The sequence below is a fragment of the Echeneis naucrates genome, chromosome 1 (assembly GCF_900963305.1).
Source record: "Echeneis naucrates chromosome 1, fEcheNa1.1, whole genome shotgun sequence".
Lineage (NCBI taxonomy): Eukaryota > Metazoa > Chordata > Actinopteri > Carangiformes > Echeneidae > Echeneis > Echeneis naucrates.
This window is the reverse complement of record NC_042511.1, coordinates 14,794,423-14,818,162: the sequence shown is the minus strand read 5'-3', so window position 1 is coordinate 14,818,162 and position 23,740 is coordinate 14,794,423. Positions and strand designations below refer to the sequence as shown.

General features: G+C 41.3%; 1 protein-coding gene across 9 annotated transcripts in view; it reads left to right on the top strand.

Moving 5' to 3' along the window:
* Positions 1–22,231, top strand: part of ptprdb (protein tyrosine phosphatase receptor type Db) — an 88,513-nt gene extending 66,282 nt beyond the window's left edge. For 6 of the 9 annotated variants that reach the window (XM_029511923.1, XM_029511913.1, XM_029511876.1 and 3 more), the window contains 19 exons: positions 936–1,192; positions 2,377–2,467; positions 2,992–3,216; positions 3,322–3,482; positions 4,714–4,725; positions 5,183–5,295; positions 5,410–5,451; positions 6,036–6,133; positions 8,041–8,164; positions 10,446–10,621; positions 13,418–13,537; positions 14,382–14,536; positions 16,217–16,502; positions 18,954–19,132; positions 19,244–19,370; positions 19,891–20,016; positions 20,124–20,278; positions 21,171–21,306; positions 21,410–22,231. In XM_029511923.1, coding sequence (XP_029367783.1) covers positions 936–1,192; positions 2,377–2,467; positions 2,992–3,216; positions 3,322–3,482; positions 4,714–4,725; positions 5,183–5,295; positions 5,410–5,451; positions 6,036–6,133; positions 8,041–8,164; positions 10,446–10,621; positions 13,418–13,537; positions 14,382–14,536; positions 16,217–16,502; positions 18,954–19,132; positions 19,244–19,370; positions 19,891–20,016; positions 20,124–20,278; positions 21,171–21,306; positions 21,410–21,478 — 2,652 coding nt within the window. In that variant the 3' untranslated portion in view covers positions 21,479–22,231. The remainder of the gene's footprint in view (positions 1–935; positions 1,193–2,376; positions 2,468–2,991; positions 3,217–3,321; positions 3,483–4,713; positions 4,726–5,182; positions 5,296–5,409; positions 5,452–6,035; positions 6,134–8,040; positions 8,165–10,445; positions 10,622–13,417; positions 13,538–14,381; positions 14,537–16,216; positions 16,503–18,953; positions 19,133–19,243; positions 19,371–19,890; positions 20,017–20,123; positions 20,279–21,170; positions 21,307–21,409) is intronic. The other 3 variants (XM_029511895.1, XM_029511932.1, XM_029511941.1) reach the window with 3 other exon arrangements.
* The last annotated feature ends 1,509 nt before the right edge of the window (positions 22,232–23,740 follow it).

Sequence of the window (23,740 nt, the reverse complement as noted above, 5' to 3'; positions counted from 1 at the left end):
AAAAAAAAAAATACACTAAGGTACACCATATAATAACACTAAATAAGTTCTCTACATAAGCTAAGAAACATAAACAAACCAACATAAATCACAGCACCAAGTCCACAGCCAGTTAATTGAGGCTGAGAACAAAAACCTCTTACGTTCGATTAAAAGCCGAGACATCAGGTGAGATTCAAATGTTTTTCACGGTGAGAGAAAGAGAGAGCCAATGGAGAGTGGCCAGAATAGGTTTGTTGTGTTCATGCTTGTATGTTCAAGTTACTGCAATCATGCGATAGAGGCCTGCTGCAGGCCAGCACCTAGGGCACTGCAGTAATCCAAGTGTGTAAAAATAAAAGCATGTATCAGTCGCTCAAAGTCATTAAAAGATAACAGATTTAATTCGAGAAAGACGTTTCAGATGATAAAGCTGGTTCTAACCACAGCATTTATCTGTTTATCAGGTTAAAAAGCATTATCCATAATGACAACAAGATCAGAGACCATGAGTTTACCATAAAGATGCGATGAGTTCAGATCAGGGTCTCAACACATCTGCTTTGCTCTCATTTGCATTTAAGAAGTTTAGAGCCATCCGTGCCTTAATGTCCTCAAAGACATCAAAAAGGAGCTATCAGGGAGCTATTGGTGTTCCTTCTGAGGGGCACAGAAATTTGAGAATTATTCTCATAGAGATTGTAGAAGATGCCAAGTTTTTTTTTTAAATGAAGTCCTGGCAGCAGGAGATATACAGAGAATGGGGGAATAGGATGGGCCCAAAGCAGGGAAAAGATGATACAAAGACCTAAACCAATCCAAACCAGCATCCCAAAGTGCCACACAGTGCTTTAAACTAGAATTTTGTGTTCAATTGTGTCAAGCTGCAGTTAGTTAAGAAGAAATGTTTGCGGTATTCAATCATAACTCAATGATGCGACCCCTCCCATGTCTAGATCCTGTATGGAAAAGGCCAGTCAGTTGAAGTGGACGGCAAGCAAACTCAAAAGTTGATCACCGGCTTAGAGCCAGATACTCAGTACTCTTTCCTGCTCACCAACCGGGCCAACAGCGCTGGGGGCCTACAGCACCGCGTCACTGCCACCACAGCCCCAGACCTCCTGAAGACCAAACCCATCGTGGTGGGGAAAACCAACGCAGACGGCATGGTGACTGTGCAGCTACCAACTGTGCAGACAACAGCTAAAGTCAGGTAGAGAATGAAGGAGGGAGAGTTAGATGAAGAGTGAGACATGTTATTGAGCATGTTAAACAGCTGGTTGAGTTTAATAAACAGGTGTGAGTGTCGTGATAAAGGCAGAGTGGCTTCTGTTGGGTTTTTGTGGAATGAGTTGATTTGTAGACCGTGAGAGGTAATTTCACTATCAGGGGGGATTTCTCTGAATTGGCAGCAATACTCGGAGAATTCCCACAACAGGCCAAATGAAAGCACAAAGCTGATAATCTTACGCTTTTTTTTGCAACCAAGAACAAATATAGAAACCACAAGGAAGCACTCCTTATTCATCCTTGGAGCACAGCCACAGTCACCCCACATGCTACTTACATGTGCTCAGCTCAAATGTCCTACAATTTGTCTCTGTCACCTCAGAAGGGTTTTAGAGTATTTTTAAGTCCAAATATCATTTTTGCCATTATCGGCTTAGGTGACTTGGACAAATTAACTAAATATATATATAAAATCCTGCTTTACAGGATTTCACCATTACATCTCACATCTAAAGGATATAAAGCAGTGAATTATTGACATATGGAAGACACTTTGGATGCTCAGTGGGTTCTTAAGGCTGTTTGGCTTCTACTGAAAACTCCCTGCAGTGATATCACTGTCTTTGTTTTTCTTTTGGCTTCAGACACCATGTCTACGACATGCTACACTATACTGCTGTTACATGAGAAGCTCAGTACCACTCTTATGTTTGTAGGGTAATATGAAGCACCTAGGTAGTCTAGTGCTTGAAACAGCTATCCTGGGTTTACGTACTAACCCTTCTCTCAAACAAAGTTATTAAATGACTAATTTAAATTTAATAAACAAAAAGATATGTTTCAATTATTTCCAGGCTATATGCTCAACTAAGCTAACAGGCAGCTGGCTGTATATTCATATATAATGTTTAGCTCTGAGAAAGTAATGATCTTCTCATCTCAACTCTCAGAATTTAGGAATGAGATATCTGCTAAAATCACATGCAGTTTCGCACACCTCCTTCACTGTGAGGAGCAACTTTGGGTTCAGCGTCAGGGCATATGACAAAACGCAATGTTCTGAATTATTCATTTTAAATTTCGAAGCATTGATGACCTTTCTTAAATCTCTGTCCATGGTATATTTTTACTTGAGACTAAGCCCGCTGCATGCATGCCTTATTTCAGGGGTTACTATGTAGTGGTGGTGCCATTGAAGAAGCAGAGGGGAAAGTTCTTGAATCCCTGGGAGGAGCCTGATCAGATGAACCTTGATGAGGTAAACTTTCAGCAAACAGGAGTCTGATACAAATCAATAGCCATGCAATGGTTATAATCCAACATGGCTTATTGTTTTTTAAAAATTAAGTATGACAATCTTATTAAATATGATCAGAAATTGATACACATGTAAATGAAAATATGTAGGTGCTGTGTTCAGACAAACAAAGGCATGTGATGAAGGCTTTCTGTGTCGTATTATAGGAAGGTGACCCGGCCAACCATTGACTGTTCAATCAAAAAAAAAAAAAAAAAAAGGAAAAAAGTTACGTCTGGTTACAATAATGCAAACGATACTTTCACATGCCATTTCCCGTCTAGTTTCACTTCCTGCCTTTTCATTTTTCCATTATGAAGGCACTTTTGTGTGAGATTGGTTCCAACAGAGTTTCTATTTTGCTTGCTGTCACAGCAGATAAATGCAGAAGCAATTTAGTTGATGATGAAGACAAGTGTTAAGGTGATATTTCGCAGTTCAGCCCATTTATTCATGTCAGCCCATCCTCTTGTCCTTTCTCTTAGCTCCTGAAAGAAATCAACAGGACGAGTGTTAGCCGTGCCCTTCGCATCCGCAGACAGGCTGGCCAGTCAGATCCCAGGGCCTATGTAACTGCTCACTTTAAGACCCTTCCCCTGGAGTTCACGCTGGGTGATGGACGAAACTATGGTGACTTCCGCAACCGCCCACTGCAGAATGGACAGGAATATGTCTTTTTTGTGCTCGCTCTACTCGACCTCTCGGAGAATGTAAGTAAGAATACAAACACGCTATTCCACCATTTGTCCATATGATTGAATTTTTTTTTCTAATGAATGTGTGGAAATGCACAATTAAACTCTGTCTTTCTGCAGACCATGTACGCTACCAGCCCTTATTCTGATCCTGTGACATCCTTGGATGTGGATCCCAAGCCTATTGTGGACGAAGAGGAGGGACTGCTGTGGGTTGTGGGGCCCGTGCTGGCTGTCATCTTCATCGTGTGCATTGTCATCGCCATTCTCCTCTTCAAGAGGTAAAGACACCATGGTGAAAGGAAACTGCTTAATAAGCCACCAGATCAGTGAGAGAAGAATCTTGAGTTTATAACCATGATGTTGTCTGTGAATATCACCATGCATTAAAGACTAATCCAGAGCTATTATTTCAGCTATATTTACCCATAACACAATCAGTCAGGGAGAAAGATAGAAGCAACCAATTCCATTTCTTTATTTATTTTTTTTATTTTGTCTATCAGTCAGCGTGCAGTCTCTGTCTGGGTAACAGAATGCTGCTTCATCTCTCTGCCAGAGGTGAGAGAGATGTCTCTCATTCACAGAGAAGAACTGGCAACTCATTTATTTCAAAGTAGTTATGGTTCTTTCACAGTGTTGCTAGGTGCCCAAAACAAAATCACAAAAAGGGCATGTTGTGTCCCACAGGTCCTGAAGCAGGCAATTTATTAATCGCATTTAATAGAACAAAGACATAAACATGATTTTGATTCTTTATGCATTTGATATTTAGGGAACATACAAGACTTACATGAAGGTATATTTAATGTAAATTATTCACACCAAGATCCACTGAGGCACCTTTAACATCTAGATCTATTACTAGTCATGGCTGAATTTAGTTCACAGGTTCTGATAGCAACACCAATGTTTTCTGCGCAATCTGTCTATAAATCTATACACACAGAAAAGTCAGCTAAGAGAGGCGAGAGTGGACGATAACATTATCACTGATTAGCATAATTCATGGTAATCATTTGGTCTTCCAGCTGGAGCTTTGTTAAAGCAGTTGGCAAATTGGTGTGACCAATGTGGCAAAGCAAAATTATTAACCTTGATGGTAATAATTTAAAAGTTCAAAAGCCCTGGAGTGTAACCTGCTGTGGTCTGCAGCCATTAATGTCTCACTCACTGAGTTGAACTTAGTTTCTAGTGAGTTATTATGCGGGAGATGTCACAGTGGGAGTGTGTGTTTGGTGACAATGGGCAGGCTATTTGTTGTGTAAAAACACAATACTTTTTTTTTTTTTTTTTTAACATCTTATTTTGATAGTCACGCTTCAGCCTTAAAGCTACAGGAAGAGTTATTTCACACGCCTAATGCAAGCTATAAGAACGTGATTAGTATAAGTGAGGGAGACAGAATGATGACTTCAGCAGTGCTTTAGTCCCCGATGGTTTCTGATTGGACACTAATGTTATTCATCCTTGTCTGTTCTTTTATCTGCCTCTCTCCCTGTTTGGATCCAGCAAACCTGACAGGTAAACAAACACTATCTATTTCCATTCCCTCTGACCTAAAGCAATGTTTCCTTTGAATAGCCTTTGCAAAGAATGCTTTAGATAATAGATCTAAATAGATTTAGGACGGTCCACATGTTTCTCTAAGCTATATTGAATTGTATACATTGTAGACTGAAAGTTGTACAGTTTAGCCAGCTGACTGAATGAAAGAGTGGGCATAAAATGGCTTAATAAATATTCAGAGTAAGAAACTGCTACCATCAGTGAACCCATGCAAATGTTTAAATAACAATTTAAAGTTGAACACTCACCTTTTCTATGGCCCTTTAATTCAACATCAAATCCCCAAAATTGAAGTTACGTTTGAGTGAATAAATTCAGAATTTTTTCAGATTGAGGTGGAGTTGGATGCCGTGAAAGGTTAAGTTTATCGAGTGGAAGTGCATATAAATGCTGCCTGTTGTTGTTATTCCAGAAAAAGAGCAGAGGCCGAAGGCAGGAAGGGCAGTTTCCCCTGCAGCAAGGCCATGTCATCTCACCATCCCACTGACCCAGTGGAGCTGCGCAGAATTAACTTCCAGACTCCAGGTAGACTGTGACACTCGTACACACAGATGCACACTCTGTAGTTGGATGTGACGTCCTCAGTATTAATTGTGCTTGTATCAATAGGAATAATCCTGGTGTTGTTTCCCTTTCCAGCCTACCGCGTATCAGTTTACCGTGGTTATCGCCGTTTGTCAAGTTAGTTGGTCTCAGTCCACCATAGATCTTTTTCTCTGTTATCATTTCTGTCCGTCTGGCTACCTTTCGTCTTCCTTTCTTTTTTCTTTCTTTCTGTCCTCCTTCCTTTCTTTCTGTCTTTACCATTTACATGCTAACTAACGCCCATCCAAAATAGGGTAATGCTGCTTGAATTGACAACATTTCATTAAAATACCTCTGGGAACTACTTGTTCAAAAAACCCAAATATGTTGTTTTTTGTTTTTTTTTTTTGTTTTTTTCCTTTTCATGCTAAATTTTTTAACTGTCTGTGTCATAGTCTTTTTTTATCTTCACCAGCAGTGTGCATTTACTCTGAGGACATGTTATTGTGCCTCAGTAACTTTCAGAACACACATTGTTCTTTCTGTCTGTCTGGCTAGAAAGAAAATGGTCACTTAACAAAAAGAAAAAACACCACTTCCATTTGCTTCCTCTACTGGCCATGGACAGAACACTAAACAACACATCCTCTGAGAATCCTAACGTTTAACATTTTTTCTCCCAATGAGTTCAGCAGTATGTGTGTAGAAATGGCTTCTTTTTCTATTTCTGTGCTCGGCAGGCATGGCAAGTCACCCGCCTGTCCCCATCTCTGAGCTGGCAGATCACATTGAGCGCCTCAAGGCAAACGACAATCTCAAGTTCTCTCAAGAGTACGAGGTATGACTGCTGATTATCTCTCCCTGAAAATCTTTAACTCTGGAAATTCATCTGCTTTTGATGCAGTCTTCACAGAATGATACAAGATCAAGCACATTTCCATCTATCCTGCGTAGTTGTTATCTATACAAAAGTAAGAGAAAAATTGAAACAGTAAGCTCAGTTTGCTTGCAGCCAGGTGGTTATCAATCCTCTGGTGGTGAAAGAGACAGAAATAAAGACAGACAGCAAATGCGCCAAAATACACCGAAAGCAAGTGTTTTGTCAAGAAAAGACAATTTTTCATTCGTTTTTCTTCAATTTCCAGCGTAGTTAATGTGGAACCAAAAAAAAAAAAAAGATGACAATGCACCTGAACTTGGTGTGCCGAACTGCAGCACTCAACAAGACAAGAAACATGCACATCTGTAGAAATATTTCCCAATATATCCCTGGCAGTGTTGCAAATGGTGCTGGCATTGCAATGAGCTCCACAGAGAGCGATTAAAGGGGTGAAAATGTTTTCTTTTCCTTGCTAAAAAAGAGGGGGAAAAAAATCTGTTTAAACTGATGGCCTCTGGGTGAATAAGGAGGCATAAGGGTTTAATTGGCTACCACAAGAGTGAGACAAATTGCGTGTGACAGAGATACGTATTTCGTAGAAGACAAAGACGCATTATGTAAAAAGTAGAAACGCAGAGAGGATGTTTCGGGCGAGAAAAAGTGACGGAGAGGGGAACGGAGGGTGGAAGAGACAGTGAGGGAGAAGCTGTATGTAATTGTGGTGTGAGTTGGACCGCTCGGTTGAGCCTCACATTCTCTCTGCATGACTGTGTGCTTTGTTCAGTACTGAGCCCCTAACGAGGGAGCGGGAGAGATGGATGAAGGAGGGCTGGAGGGAGAGAGAGGCCAGAAACGATTGCGGTGTAATAATAAGACACACATGATATTGGGCAGCTCACAGAAAGCCTGCCTCAAACGCACACACACACACACACACACACACACACACACACACTCACACTCATATACACATAGGGATGCTCTCATCCAGTACCACCCCTGTCCATTTTCCCTCAACCAAACTATAATTATGTGTCATAAAATATTCAAAATTGCTAAACTGCTTTGGCTCCCTCCTTTTCGTTCCTCTCCATTGACAGCCTCATAATGACCTCATGTCTGCCTCTCCCAGCTAACAGTAATGGTTACACTGTAATTACCCTCAAGGAACTTAATGTGTTGGTCTAACACAACCATCCTTTCTCCCCCCCAAAAAATGTATTATGCTTTTATCATCTTTCTCTGGTAGCTATTTTTCTGTCAAAAGTTGAAAGGCTGTACCTCTTTGTTGTTTCTAGCAATGTGATATTGGTTTCCAATGTCAATAAAGCTCTGTTCATTTTCAATTTGTACTTCTTTTTTATGTTGTGAGTCGCAGTACAGTGAAACTGGACAATAAGCTCAAATTATCGAATCAATTTTCCCGAATCCTGACTTTTTAGACACTAATTTCTGTATTTGAGGCAGATTTTAAGTTATAACACAACACTTGAATTGGTTATTGTTATTGTAGCGTATTCTTGATATTACACACACTTACACACTGCAGGGTTCGAAAGTGGTTTTAAAAAAGATATTATAAAAGTATTATTCATGTTATTGTTTTGAAAGTAAATTTACATTTATTGATAATACAAAAAATATTTTTTTTCCTCCTATTCTTTGCTGGAATGATAATCCTAAACATGTAAGCAGTGGCTACTTTTCAGAACATATTCCCACTGATAAAGCACATGCTGGTATGACAGTCTGAAACCAATAATTACATTTTACTTTTTTTTTTTTTTTTAACGACTTGACATTAAAGAACAGCAAACATTTTGAAAGTCTGTCTGTTCATCTTTGTTCTTTGTTCTGACCTGTAGTCCGTCGACCCCGGTCAGCAGTTCACCTGGGAGAACTCCAACTTGGAGGTCAACAAACCAAAGAACCGCTATGCTAACGTCATTGCCTATGATCACTCCAGGGTTATACTCTCCAGCATTGAGGGTAAGACACACTGCCAGCATGTGGATGTACGTGCGTGTGTGTGTCCGCGTCTGTGTGAGTCCACTCTTGTGTTTGTACAGGACTACAGATGTTGAGAATCAGGACATATTTTGGAAATGAGAGCATTTTGTTCACTTCCTCACTTCTTTTAAGTGTTTTTTAAGGTCTCTGACTTGGTTCCAGGGTTAAGGACATTGATGAAGGTTTTAAGCTGGCTATTTAGTTGTGATGGATGAGGTTTGGGTCAGAGGTTAACTGCCATAGTGTCATCACAAGTACAGAATTACACACACAGGAATTAAAATGTGTCTTTGTTGATCTGTGAGTGTGTGAGAATTTCTGTCCATGATGAATGGGATATCATTACTAGCAGATATAATATACAGGTCATGTAGATGTACTTTGTTGCCAATTCCCACCCAACACGTATGAAATTATATGCTGTGAGACAGTAAAGGTATTCTGTGTCTCACTCTGATGATCATTTCAGGATTCAGACATACAGCTTTCCCCACACTCTTTGGCAACTCGTTGTACAACTGATACAGTCTCTGTTATTAATTCGAATGTCTATGAAAATAAATTAGCATGACTTGCGCTTAATTTATAGCCTATTTCTTCATATATATGAATAGGGTGCCCATTTTCCTGGATTTGATCTTTTTGAATGGTCTAAAAAAAAATGAAAAGAAATAAATCGTCTCAGTCCTGTTTTCAGTGTGCGTTTTGAACCGCACTCGCCCACCTCGTCTGGGAAAGACCTGAGGCAGAGAAACTGGCAGCTCCAATGTGGAGAGAAGGAGGCAGTGGGAGGCCAAGCCCAAGCAGATGAGCCTTATCTGGGCAGAGCATGTGTGAGCAGCCCTTCCACCCCCGCCTGTCCTGGAGCCCTGGCTGTCTGTCTTTCTTTCAGCTTAGAAAAGACATATACTCTTGAGCATGTCCAACACACACACACACACACTGCACTAAAGGTTTAAAACACATGCCCAGGATGCACACAAGCACAGATATGTGCTTCTGCTCCCGGTCTCCTCCACACATTCATGAGCACACACTCCGTGCCAAGCCAGTGAAGCCACAAAAGTGACTGGGAGTGTATGTGTGTCTGTTTTATCTGCATTATGCCTCTACTGTAGTCCTTTGCAATGAAGTTGTAGCACATCAAAAGCTTTAGCCAAACTGTCTTTTAAAGACTGAGGTTGACAAACATGTGTTAGAAGCTCTTCTTACCATCTGTCTCCATCCCATTTGAAATAAATTGTGTGAACACTCCACACTCCCCTTTCAGTTCAGTGTGTGTGTGTAATGATGGCAAAGGGTTTTACGACTGTATGGGACTGTGTCCTGCTACTAAAATAAAACGCTAGAGGAGAATCAGCTGCAGGAGTTTCTTCCTGGCGGGATTCTACTGTGTGCTCATTGACTTCCATCTTTTTAAGCGTAAACGGCGATCAGACAACTCAAAGGAGTTTTGTGTCCCACTTCAGCAGAATCAGGTCATGGCTGTACGTACATATACACGCCTGTGTGTGTGTGTGTGTGTGTGTGTGTGTGTGTGTGTGTTTGAGCTGTGACTCAGTGATTTTTTGGATTATGGTATTAGGCCCCAGATGAGCAGGACTGATCCTAAATCAAACACACACAGACAGTCTCTCACATCGCAAACACATACACACATTGACACGCGCACACACATACACACACAATCCCTTCCAGGACAAGCAGTGTCAGCCGAGTCTTACACAAAGAGGGCCTTACAGTCATATTGCCTTTCAAAGCGACACATCCAGAGTATACTACGATTAGGCCCATGATCGTCTTAGCATGTATTATAAAACAAGACGGCTGAACAATCCAACACCAAAGGACGCTAGGTCCTGTGAAAACATTAATCTCCCGGCCACGACCTCAGATGATCCACACGCTTTATTACTGGGACATAAACCTGCTTTCATGGCAAAAGACTTTAAATAATCCATATAGATTATTTTCCCCTGGATGAAAATAAAAGTCAGGTTCATCTGTAAAGAAAATGACACAGACAAAGCGTTTCGGTGTTATCAGTGCAAAGATATTCAACCCTAATAACATTCATCACATATGATGCAGCAGGCAAACATGAATAACACGGAGTATGTCAGCAAGTTTTTCCCTAATGCTCTTCCATCTTTCACTTGCCTCAGTCATTCACAATTCATTCGCCACCACACACTGTACACCTCTCCTTTCATCCATTTCCAACACATTTCATAACCTTCACTTTCTTCTTGTTTTGCAGGTGTCCCAGGCAGTGACTACATCAACGCAAATTACATTGATGGCTATCGCCGTCAGAACGCCTATATCGCCACTCAGGGCTCCCTGCCTGAGACCTTTGGAGACTTCTGGAGGATGGTGTGGGAGCAGCACACAGCCAATATCATCATGATGACCAAGTTGGAAGAAAAGTCACGGGTAAGATGGGAATGGGGTAAGAAGTAAATGTGGCACATGGTAGGACGGCAGCACGTCACGTCATCAGGCAGTGAATGGTAGTAAAACAGGCCAAGCGCAACACATTAGACAGTTTTTCAGCAAAGTTTGTAGTGATGAATATCAGTGTTGACAGGGAAAAAGGTGCGTTTTGACCGTGTCGTAGCATTAACTTAACTATATAAAGTACAACAGTGTATAGCTGAAGAGGATGTGGAATATGATGGAGGAGACTATCGTTAAGGAAGACGTTGATATGAAAGAATAGATGAATGGGCTATTAAAAAAAATTATAGACTGTTTAAAAGTTAGACAAGTATAATCAATAATAAACTGCAACGAGGGGAATAGAGCGTGTTCACTATTGAAGGTTAGAGGAAAGTGAAGTGAGAGCAGAAAAGTATGGTAAAGTTAGTGTTGATTCAGACAGAATGGGGTATGGCTTTTTGAAAGCAGTTGAGAGGTACAGGCCAGATGAGGGCACGGCAAGATTTTTTAAGGATGTGGAAGGACAATAAGGTCCAGATGGATTCCAGACAACAGAATGAACAAGGAGAGGACAGAAACGGAAAAGGCGGGGTGTGTCACGTAGCTCAAAAATAGCACATCGAATAAACCAAACAGCAGCCAACATGATTGATGATGGCCAAACTTTAAAGGCCCAAGTCAGAGGGTCGTGTCTAGTTGAACATAATACACTGAAATGAAATAGAGCAAAATCGTGAGCAAGACCCAGGGGTGTTACAAATACTGCTAAATTGTAGGTGGGTAGGTAATGAATTAGAAAATCATTTGGCTTCCAGGCATTTTGCTCTTACTAACAGAATACATACTTGAGCAAAAATCCAGTGTAATGAGAATGTCATGTTAGAATATAATGAACGAGAATGGCTTCAGGTATGAATCGTGGTTAAGTGTTATCCAATTATGTCCAGAGCCATGTTAAAAAAAAAATCCTTTCCTATCATCTGTGCTTCTTTTCCTATTAACCTGTGCCTTGTGTTAAATCTTTGTTTCCTTTTCAACTTTTTCCAACTGTCTCTGTTGTGTCTGTTTGACCCTCAGATGCCCTCTTATTTCTTCTCTAAGGCAAGACCTCTCTCTTTCTCTCCTTTGCTAATCCCTTTTAAAATGCAACCTCACCTCACATGGTTTCCTCCTTACCTTTTTTTTCCTCTACTCTGTGCCTCTTTCTCCAATAGTCAGTGCAACGAGTGAAAATGCTGAATTGTTTTCAACTCACCACAAGGCACTTATAGTTAACTAGGAACGGGTTTTATTATAACCACTGCAGTTCAGGCACAGTGCACATTAGTGTCTACAGTTTGCATGATCACACCCACAGCTGTTTTTCTCTTTTCTTCTCTTGTGGTTTTGCAGGACGTAGCCATGAAAGTGTTTTTTTTTTTTTTTTAACACCCTGGCTAAATTATTATATGGATTTTTATGACTTTTTTTTTTTTCTGTTTGCTGGAGGACTCTAAAAGCCTCAGTTGTGAGGCACAAGCTGCTACTGTCTCACATGATACCTCTTTAGTTTGTGAAACCCTGTTTTTAAATTCTCCATATTTGATGAATGAAAGCTTTCGGTTGGAATATTCTTAGATGTTTATTATAAGCCCCTAACCTCCATATATACTGCTTGAGGGAGTAGTCGACTGCTTGTTGGAAGAGATTATTTAATCTCATTTAACACCTCTCAACATTATGCCATTATGTGTTTATGCATTAACAACACAGATGATCACAGATGGTCCCACTGTGGGAATCAAGCCGGTATCCTTCCTTTTAGCACCAATCAAACATATAAAAGCGGGACGCAGTTGTGCTGTTAACCCATATATCAGTGGATAATATAGTCTTCACACCAGGCATTTACTGAGATCCTGTTTAGTCTTTGGCACTGGTCTAACCCCCCTACATGGACGACCATTCTTTTCCCCACAGTATCTCAAGGTCTGGTGGGAAAACAACGGTTGAAAAGCCGTAATTACAGCTTGAACATTCTGGGCCAAGATGCATAATCCCCAGTCTGGAGCAGTGGAATGCAGAGCGAGCTGAGCTGAGCTCCCTGCAGTCTTTGATGTGAGGACTGGTGGGATCAGCACATAACGTTTGGTTTGGCCTGATTCTGCCAAGGCCCTCCTCCCCTCTTTCCTCTCCTCTGGGATATTTCTTCCCCCCCTTTTTTCTTTTTTGCTCTCGCCTTTATAGTCGCTGAGGCTGAGCTGAAGAACTACAAATATGACTGTGTAATACAGGGGAATTCCAGGTGTTGTGGTGGTTAAGGGGTGCTGGGATTTGGTGTGCAGGGTGTCGTTTCAGAGAAATGTTCGAGGTTGGAATATAGGGCGATGCACAGTGTCCAATACATAGGAGCTGAAGATGGGGAATTATTTGGCTTTCCCGTAGACTGTGGTGGATTCCTGCGAGAGCTCGCTAACCTTTGGAAAATTCATGCCACACTGTTTTCTAGTATTTGAAACAACTTGCAGGATCACACACCATCAAAAAGCAGTCTCCTCTCTCCCCGCCTGTCTCTCTCTGTCACTCTTCACCACCTTCACGCACTTACTAAAAGCCGTGCCTCACACTGGGTTGTCTCTATATCCACATTTTTACCAAAGAATTACTATTTGAATTTTGAATACACCTTTCACTGATGTGCTTCAACACACTCCTACTATGCATCTTTACACATGCACATACAGCCAAGTATGCACTCACCTAACCCGTGCTGCACATGTCAAACTTACGATCTACCTTCTTCCCTTCTAGGTGAAGTGTGATCAATACTGGCCGACCCGGGGAACAGAGACCTACGGCCTCATCCAGGTCACTCTGCTGGACACAGTGGAGCTGGCTACCTATTCTGTCAGGACCTTTGCTCTTTACAAGGTAACATGACATGAGCAGTGGAGTGTAATGGGGTCAAAATTATATTGATCTGTTGAAATATTCATGCATTCTAGTTTGAGTCCCTTTGTTCTTGTATCTGTAGCCATGTTGTAGATCTTTGCTTCTATTTGCAATCGTACTTTTTTTTTTTTTTTTTCATACATCATTGATCCTTCCAGTTACATTTGATGTGAAGAATACATTAATTTTGATCAAATTCCATATCTATGGTAATTTAAACAAGTTAGGTGTGAACAATAATAATAACAGTAATAATTTTTTTTTATAAAAAACATTTTTCATGCTACTCAAAGAGTAATCACATGTTTAAAATAGATAATGACTAAATAATCACTGCTAAAACATATGAAATGTAAATCATGAATCATTTATTTATAGCAGTTGTTTAAATTATGTGAGTTATGATGACATTCTGACATTGAAAGCATTTAACCTTAGCAGTTCACATAAAACAACAATTTCATGTGGTGATTTATGATTGTTAATTAAAAGCAGTTGTGAAAAGCAATAAATTTTACATGAGTTCTGAGTAATGATAATGATTCAGTTTAAACTGTTTGCGTTAGTGTCAATAAATCCAAGGAAATTACCACAACTAAAAACACAAAAGATATTAATCCATGGCTAAAAAACAATATGATTGGGGCATGTGTGCCACAGACGGGGGGGGGGATTGTATTGAGGGAAAGGCCACTGAATTTCTGGTTGTGGTGTTATCATTGGAATTGTCCACTAACAAAAAAAAAAAAAAAAAAAATTGAACTTGGAAAATTGGAATCATGTCAGATTTATCTTTAACACTTTCGGCTGCCTCCTTTTTCAGAGTGGCTCCAATGAGAAGCGCGAAGTTCGTCACTTCCAATTCACAGCCTGGCCGGATCACGGGGTGCCTGAACACCCCACCCCTTTCCTGGCCTTCCTCCGGAGGGTCAAGGCCTGCAACCCTCCAGATGCAGGACCCATGGTTGTCCACTGCAGGTGTGTGCAGTTTGCGTGTTTCTGATCTTCTTTGTTATTTCTTTCTGAGCATTCTACAAATATTATTCCCAAAATCACAAAGGAAGACAATCCAATATTCCTGACCAAAAATAAGAGTAATTTATTTGTTGTTATACACATTTTGGGGTTTTACTCGCAACATAACTTTTTTCATCTCAGGAGTCACAGGCACATTGAGTAGAGCCCCATAAACAGGAGGCTGGTTCAATTCCAGCCAGTGTCACCTGCCACATGTCACTCCCCACTTATTCTCCCCTGTCCTATCTAATAAAGACAGGATGGCAAAAAAAAAAGGAGTCTGTAAAAAATCAGCAAGAGTCAAGGAGTGCTCATATAAAATCATTCACAGGTCCTGAACGGAAATGAGATTGGCCTGCCATCACGCACACTCGAAACCTTCCTCACTGGCTTAAACGCCAACATTCATCTCTTAACAGCCTCCATCATCTCAAAATTAACTCCAGCAGCCACCACGCTGACCCTATTTATTACAAGTCAGTTCCACTGTTGATTACTTAACATTTAAGTTAGGTTCATGCGTTTGCATTGAAATGAGTCGTCATTTGAGCATCAGGAGGCTCCTGCATTAGTTGCACGAAGATTCTGTTAGCTTGCAATTACAGTCTTGGCTCAGTGTAGCAGAGGGAATTTGGAGCAGAAGCCCTTGGGAGAAAGAATTAGTGAGTTAGAGATGAGGAAGAAGGGGATGGTGGCCAAGAAAAAGCGGGCTTGAGACAATGATTGAGAGGTAGAGTTAGCAAGGCGCTGGGAGTTAGAGGAGGAGATAGGAGCAGAATAAGAGAAGGAGAGGTCAAATGCAGGACACAGTGAATGGAAATGATGAATTAAAGAAGAGGAAAGGTGGAAAGAAAATAGGGTCTTTAGAGAAAAAAAAGAGTGTATAGCAATGTGGGAGTGAAAAAGTGGCGGGGCCGGTGTTGGATGGGTACTTGGAGGGGAAGATAAAGAGGCGTGGAGATGAAGGCGAGAGCTGGGTGAAAAGGTTGGCGGGAGAGGAGCTCTTCCTAATCTTCCGTAGCCGTCAGATGGAGTATCTAACGGGATTATCAGTCAAATTCAATTATGCCGGCAAGACTCCATCATAATGTTTCTTAACGTATCAACCAGCCTCTGTGTCAAACAATGGGCCCAATCTCATTCCACCTGAGCGACACGCGCCAGCCGGTGCGCGTACACGCACAAACACACTGGTATTAATTTAACCATCTGAAGAGGTTTTTATTCACCCGTAGAAACCTGCTTGGTCAGGCTGTTTCACTGTTTAGCTACCAGCGCAGCAAAAATGTGAAGTGTTTGGGTGGGCAGCTAAATGTATTATATTTCTGGATGGTATGTCGATAGCAGAGGATATCTTCCTAATGACAAGCGAGACGGTGATGCTGACTCATCGCTGATGTCAATTTTTACATACTTTGTTGGAAATATTGCCGGCTGGCATCTTTTGTGATATTTAGTTGACTGAAGCACAATATGTTAAGAGCTTCTACACGATGCAACACGGCTAGATTTGTACCAAGGTTGAAAACACAGCACAAACTGTGGAAATTCATGTTTTCACCGCTTCCAAAAAAAAAAAAAAAAATGACATTGCCATCTGTTCAAACCCCTCTGTTTTTGTCTTCTCCTGTTTGGGCTTAGCGCTGGAGTGGGTCGCACAGGCTGCTTCATCGTGATCGACGCCATGACGGAGCGAATCAAGCAGGAGAAGACCATCGATATCTACGGCCATGTCACGCTAATGCGTTCCCAGAGGAACTACATGGTCCAGACGGAGGACCAGTACATCTTCATTCATGACGCACTGCTGGAAGCGGTGACCTGCGGGAACACAGAGGTCCCCGCGAGGAACCTGTACTCCTACATTCAAAGGCTGACACAGATCGAACCAGGGGAGAATGTCACTGGCATGGAGCTGGAGTTCAAGGTGAGACCTAGTCACAATATCCCTGAAGGTTCTGAAATGACCGATTTATGACGGTTCATAAAAATGATTAAATGATAATAATGTGACACTTCACTGCTCTCTGGAAGTGAGAGTTACCTTTTACTTGCCCTGCGTCGCATGGGAATCCAGACCTCAGGGTCAGTAGCCTCATAGTATAGTAGGCTCTAAAGCATCCTTGAAAGTGGGACTGTTCCTCACTGAGACTTCGGTGGTCCTGTTGGTCCATTCTGTCCTTATAAACAAAGTACAGTATGCATTGAGACTTTCCCTGCTGATCAGTATCTCCAGCACGGCTCATCCATGTTGACCCAAGATATTAGGATATTCCTGACCTGGAAATATTCTCGCCTACATAAGCTGTTTGGTAGCTGCTGAAAATATAAGACGCTCTTACCGTTTTGGGAAAGATGCTGAGTAATACCAAGGTCAAGAATGTCAGGTTCAAGAGAGAACAACCTTCTTCTCTGTTGAACCTGAGATTCTTGACCTCGGTAGTACTCAGCATCTTCCACAGAGCGGTTAGAGGTTCTCAGATTTTCAGTCCCCCGCTGAGCGTTTCATATGGTCATGATGGATGGTTGGATTTGAAAGGGATTATGGGATTGCACGTTATGAATCCAAGGTAAGAGAGTTCCACCAGGGGTTTTAGGAGCCATTGTAGTTTTAAAAGTTTAGTGGGCCTGCACAGAAAACACATATCATATAGACCAAAAATCTTTGGGACTCTGAAAAAGGTCAAATGGGTATTTTCAAACATCAAGGGAGCTGATCAGAATTCAGAGCAAGCCCGCCAAACAACAGCATCAATACAGAAGCAGGAGGAGTACACAATGGGTTCAAAGTGTAACTGAGTCATGTTATTTTCTCTTTTCCCCAGCTATTTTTATTTTCTTTACTTTGATATTGACCTCTTGCCGGACAAGCTCTGTGCAGACCTGTCTAGTCTGGCTGGGTGAAAAGCAAATCAGTTTTAGCAATAAAGGTATATATTGAAAGCAGGTGTCTTAAATTTTCCCTGGAATGGTTTGTGTCTGCTCAGACGCTCAGAGGGCAAAGTAAACACAAAGCCACTCCAAGCAATCTCCTTCATCCTATGCTCTGGCATTCCTGTTCTAATGGCAGCGGTCTGCCCTGAATGGCAATGAACCGAGCTCTCACTGAACTGTTTGCTCAACCTTGCTTTGATGTAAAACACATGCCAGGGTTTGTCCGAGTCACCGGATTATTATGGGGCGTTGGGGGACTGCCATCTGAAGCGTCACTTTCCACCTTCATCAACAAAAAAAAAAAAAAACCAGCAAGAAGGATGGAATTTCTCAAAGAGCAGCGATGTCGCATCCCTCACACAAAGCTGAAGCATGTGTGGGAGAAAAGAAAGGAACAGAGCTGTTCTGGCAACATTTGCTATTTCAACAGCATATTAAGACACAATGTTTTTGTTTCCGTCCACAAAGAGTTTATGGTTTGAGTTATAAAAAAATAAATAAATAAAAAAAGAGAGGCTGCCAGTTTTTATGACATGTACCAATAGGGTGTGATGTTTAGTTTCTGCCGGGCTTTATTGATAAGACAGAGTCAAACACAAAACAAACAACACAAAGAATTACTATTGTTCACGCTGAGCATTGGGTTCAGGCTACAACAAATGAACTAATGAACTTTTGAGTATGTGGGATTTTCCGTCTTGGTTTGTCTAAAAGAAAATGAGGCACTGCTGTTGCTCCCACAGGGCTCCGGGAGTCTCTGATGGTGGAGACTCAGTTCAAGAGACCCCATTGCCCGTCCCCCCTCCACCCCACCCTACGAGTCTGCGGTTTCCCTCTGCCGCTTCTCTGTTGTTCCGCTGTTCGTTGTATGCCATGTCATCCAGTGGTTGTGTGCGCTCACGTCTGTCTGTCTGCATGTATTCTTATGAATGTGTGTGTTCCAGGTTGGGGTTGTTTTTTTTTTTTCTGTGCAGGATCAACTTTGGCTCACATGTTTATTGAGAGAGAGCGTGGGGCCATGTGGTTTCCTGTGACCCCGACTTGATTTTGTCTTTCCCCTTCTCGTTCATCTTATTATGTTTCCTCACCTCCTCCCTTCCCGACCACTGCCCTTGTCCCCTTAGATTGGCCCTCCTTTGTTCCATTGAAAATGTCTGACTAAATATCCCCAGGCTGATTACTGTCAAGCTGATTATTTCCTTTCAGTTGTCCAATGAGCCAGAGGAAAACCAAGCTTCGTGCTGAATTCATTTGAATGAAGTCCTTGAATTTGTGTGAACTTCCTTTTTTTTTTCTTTTTTTTTTTTTTTTTTTGCTTCCTCCCTTTAAATCCATCCGTCCTTCATGTTCTGTGTGCTCTCACTAATAATATGACTTACGCCTGTATCTTAGGATCACTCAGTATGACCAAATAAAACTTGGCCGGATTCTCTTTGTATTCCAGCGTTTGGCCAGTGCCAAGGCGCACACATCACGGTTCGTCAGTGCAAACCTGCCGTGCAACAAGTTCAAGAACCGGCTGGTGAACATCATGCCCTATGAGACCACGCGCGTGTGTCTGCAGCCAATCAGAGGAGTGGAGGGATCCGACTATATCAATGCCAGCTTCATTGATGGATACAGGTCAGAGAGAGCGAGCTGAACTGTTATCCTGCAATGTTTTTATTTGCCTTCTAGGCCTTCAGAGTGAGTGCCAAATTCATATATTCTGCACGTGTGTATCTGTGTGTGCAGGCAGCAGAAGGCTTATATAGCAACCCAAGGCCCGTTAGCTGAAACCACAGAGGATTACTGGAGGATGCTGTGGGAGCACAACTCCACCATTGTTGTCATGCTAACCAAACTGAGAGAAATGGGACGGGTACGCATGTCCAGTGTCATCACAATATAGGATATACTACAGTTAGTACAGTTAGTTCTACAGAAAAATCCAGACAAAATCTTTGAAAAATGCATTAATAAGACTTTTTCTGTTTAGATCAGTCTGAATATACAAATCAATGATTTGAATTGCATGATTAATTTTTCTTTTACACACTAATTATATTTAAGACTCATTGATATCAGATTTTAATTTGCAAGGAAGTTTTTATTTTGAAGGACAAGCGGAAGTGCAGCTTAAACAGCAATTGCTCAGACAGCGCCATGAGCTGATGTTTGTCCTTTGTAAACCACTACAATTAAATATATAATCAACAAAAATGCAATCAACCCACTAACAAGAATGCAAACGATTGTGAGTTATAACTCGTAAATCTCAATACTTACCTCCCTATTAGTTATTGCTTTTCACAATTAAAGAACACATTTTCATAATGTCGGAGGACTCTTTCAGACGCAGTGGGTAGCTCTGAACTGAAGCCTCTGTTATCTTTCTGCAGGAGAAATGTCACCAGTACTGGCCTGCAGAGCGCTCAGCCAGGTACCAGTACTTTGTGGTGGATCCCATGGCTGAGTATAACATGCCTCAGTACATCCTCCGAGAGTTCAAAGTCACCGACGCCAGGGTGAGCCCTCAGTGATCGGTCAACATTTTTTTATTTCTTTTTTTTTTTTTTTTAACTTCTTTTTGTTCGGGAATGAAAAAATAACAACACATTTCTTTGCTTTTTAGGATGGCCAGTCGCGGACAGTTCGTCAGTTCCAGTTCACCGATTGGCCAGAGCAAGGAGTGCCAAAGTCAGGGGAGGGATTCATTGATTTTATTGGCCAGGTGCACAAAACGAAAGAACAGTTTGGCCAAGACGGGCCAATTACTGTGCACTGCAGGTAAGATGCATCCTTCCCAAAGACTCCTGTGTCACTGGGAGAGAGAATATGTGTGATAAAGCAGAAGAACATCTCACTGAAATGTGTGGGAGAGTTTGGATGTGAACTACATAAATACTGAAAACCCCAGTGTCCATTTTAGACCTTTTACTTACACTTGCCTTGTTTTTTTTTTTGTTTGTTTGTTTGTTGTTTTTTTTTTTTTTTTTTTGGACCTATCTTTTTGTACCTAGTTTCAAATTATATTATATAATAGCTGAGACTAACGGTTAACTATGGAGTTCACCGTCTAGTTTAATTTGTAAAATGCTTTATCATCATTTTTCAGAAGCCCTGTCATGTAGTCATTACTTATTACAGTTGTTAATATCATAAAAACATTATAATTATTTTACTTACCATATATCGATAGCCGAAACGCAAAACCTCCTATCGGAAAAATGCTCTCACAGATAAACAGAATTTGAGCAGCCTTCCCTGTTCTCATCATCCTTCACCAATCCACTAATCAGAACATTCTGCACATAGGAGGTTTTGTGTTTTGGGCTTATAGGGAAGGCAGATTTTTTTTCCCAGAGCACAGCCGACGATCGGGATCTTTACTTCAGAAAATTTAGCTCAATTTGACCTCTTTAATGAAATCCTTTTGGTTTACATACATATGTAAATGTTACATTTGTGCAAAGGGAAGAAAAAGTGCTGAGTGCTTAGAATAAAGCTGAGACAGGACGGAGCTGGAGGATGCATTGAGGCGATGAGGCGACTGTATCTCGTGTACACATATGTAAACATAACAGGCTACTTTTGACAAGTGCACCTTGTTGTAAATGGCTCCGCCTTACAGTTTTAGATACAGCCGTTTCTACATATCTCTCCATCTGTCCTCTAACAGTGCTGGAGTAGGGAGGACTGGTGTGTTCATCACTCTCAGCATTGTGCTGGAGAGGATGAGGTACGAAGGAGTGGTGGACATCTTCCAGACGGTCAAGATGCTGCGTACCCAGAGACCTGCCACAGTTCAGACAGAGGTGATGTCTCATTTTGTCCTCTCGCTTCTATCAGCCCGCACGCCATTCCTTTGTCTGTCTCAGCTCCAGTCTGGTGTCACTGACCTGTTCTGTGTTCCTCCAGGACCAGTACCAGTTCTGCTACCGGGCCAGTCTGGAGTACCTGGGAAGCTTTGATCACTATGCAACATAAAGCCAGTGGCTGTCTCTCATGCCACATCCCACCTAGTGCACTTTTCTTAGGCCTGAATTAATGCATTAGGCTGCGATGTTTCTTTGAAGATTTTGCCACCACATGCAGAGTGAAGGGGGACCATCGGCTTAACCCGTACCCAGAATCAGCACCTCTAACTGAGCCATAGCAACCTGCTTGACAAGGGTGTTTTCCTCTCACCCTCAGCCCAAAACACACCCATTGGTCAGTCTGAAGAAGCAACTTCAACCACTGTTCCAACCAGAATACTTGATCAGATCTAGATTTTTATTCGTTTCAGTGCTTTTGTGGGCACCCAGATTGCTTTACCATGTTTGGGTGCGGAACGCTCACCTCATTCACCACCAGTGTAGCATCGCCGACCTAAACCGGACCCAGCTACAGTATTCAGCTGTCACAGGAAAATTTAGATTTTTTTCTATCTTGAGGAGATTACAAATCCATCCCATGGAAGCCTCATGGACTGAAAGAACTGGAACTTTCGAGCACCAGAGAATTGCCAATAGGAGACTGTAAACACAGAGCACACAGTGTTAAAAAGACAAAAAAAAATACACATCCCAAAAAAAGACACCAAGAAGTGTTTTTTTTTTTTTTCCCCCCCTTTCTGTTTTATTTTGGAAACAGACTCGTTTCCTGTGAATGAAAAATATGTATTTCTACCATACAGTAATACAGACCACCCGTTCAACCGTTATTCACAATTAAAGATACATGAAAAATTGAAGTTAAAATGCATACCACAAAGTTAAACATGACTTAGGTTTTTTTTTTTTTTTTTTTTATATGAATATGGGATTATCTTGTTTTTTAAGAACTGGGTATTCTTTAGGGCACATTTGTTTTTTTTTTTGTTTTTTTTTATTTTGACAGATGTACTATTTTGTCCCCGCTGACCATAAAAAGGCAAAGTTTGTTTTTGTTTCATTTCCCTGTAATCCAATGAACTGTAGCGATATTTTTTTAAAAAGTGATACTGTACTGTTTAAAAGTGTACAATCAAATCTAGTGTGGAAAATGTTCACAGTTCTATGAAAAACGCCACCATTGAGTGTCACCCTCCTGTACTCTCTACAGACTCTGTTTTCAAAAACACAGACGTTCGCATGCACACAGGTGTCTTGGCCTCATCTCTATCTGGCCTGCGATGTCAAAGACCTGGGGCCATTTCTCTCTCTCTCTCTCTCTCTTTTTTTTTTAAACTCCCAGGGGCCCACAGAGGTACAAATTCCTGGGAATAATCGAGCCAAGTGTGCACGTTGAGAGAAAACCAGATATAACACACCTACAGAGAGTATGCACAGAAAGTAAAATATAAGAAGAAACAAACAACTATTTATGTGTCCAAATAAGCTTCACAAAGATTTTTCAAGTAGGGAGCAAGAAAGGGATGCAGAGAAAGGGGTGGGATGGGGCTGGGGGGGGGGGGGGGCGGTCAGGGAAGGAACAAGTATCTCACTGGAATGCTCACCTATGACTTTTCTCTCTGTCTGAATCAGTGTGCAATAAGTAGATGTATTATATATTTTTGTGTCAAGTCACTAATTGCGGTTACATGCCATTATGATGATACTAATGATGGCGCATCATTTTCCAGGCACAAGGATGTTTCACTCAATATGGTTCCCACCAGGGTTCGAGGACAGACGACCTCTGGCCTGTCAGAAAGTAGACCTTTTATCCATGTCACCACTCCAGTAGACGGGGCGTCGTCCTTCTGTACGTCAAAGGCAACCAATGAATGATCAAACTCACATTTCAAAAAGCATCTAATAAGTATTTTTGATTTTAGATTTCTAGTGCCTTATATTACACGCCTATTTTGATAAAGTTACTTTAAAGGGTTTTCTTTGTGTATTTTATGTGTGTGTGCTTGTGTGTATGTGAGCTGAATGTCCGTGTATATGATTTTGTTACGTTACGTGAAAGTATCTCGTGTGTTCTGGTTGCGGCTATGAAATTTTGTATGGAAGGTTCCGTGTAGGCTGGATAGTTGTACTCATCACTTTCAACCAAGCAACTGCATCGTCATGTCATGTTTTTTTTTTTTTTTTTTTCTCGAAAAAGCCTCTTAAATGAGACTCAAATACAGACAAATGGGGTTTCAAGTCGGTTAGCAGGACGGTCTGATCATTTTTGGACTGGAAATAGTTTTTGTTGGCAACTTTCCATCTTTTCTTCCTGGCACACTTGCACAAGCTTTATGTATATGCATATATTTTCTTTGATGGAGACTTCAGT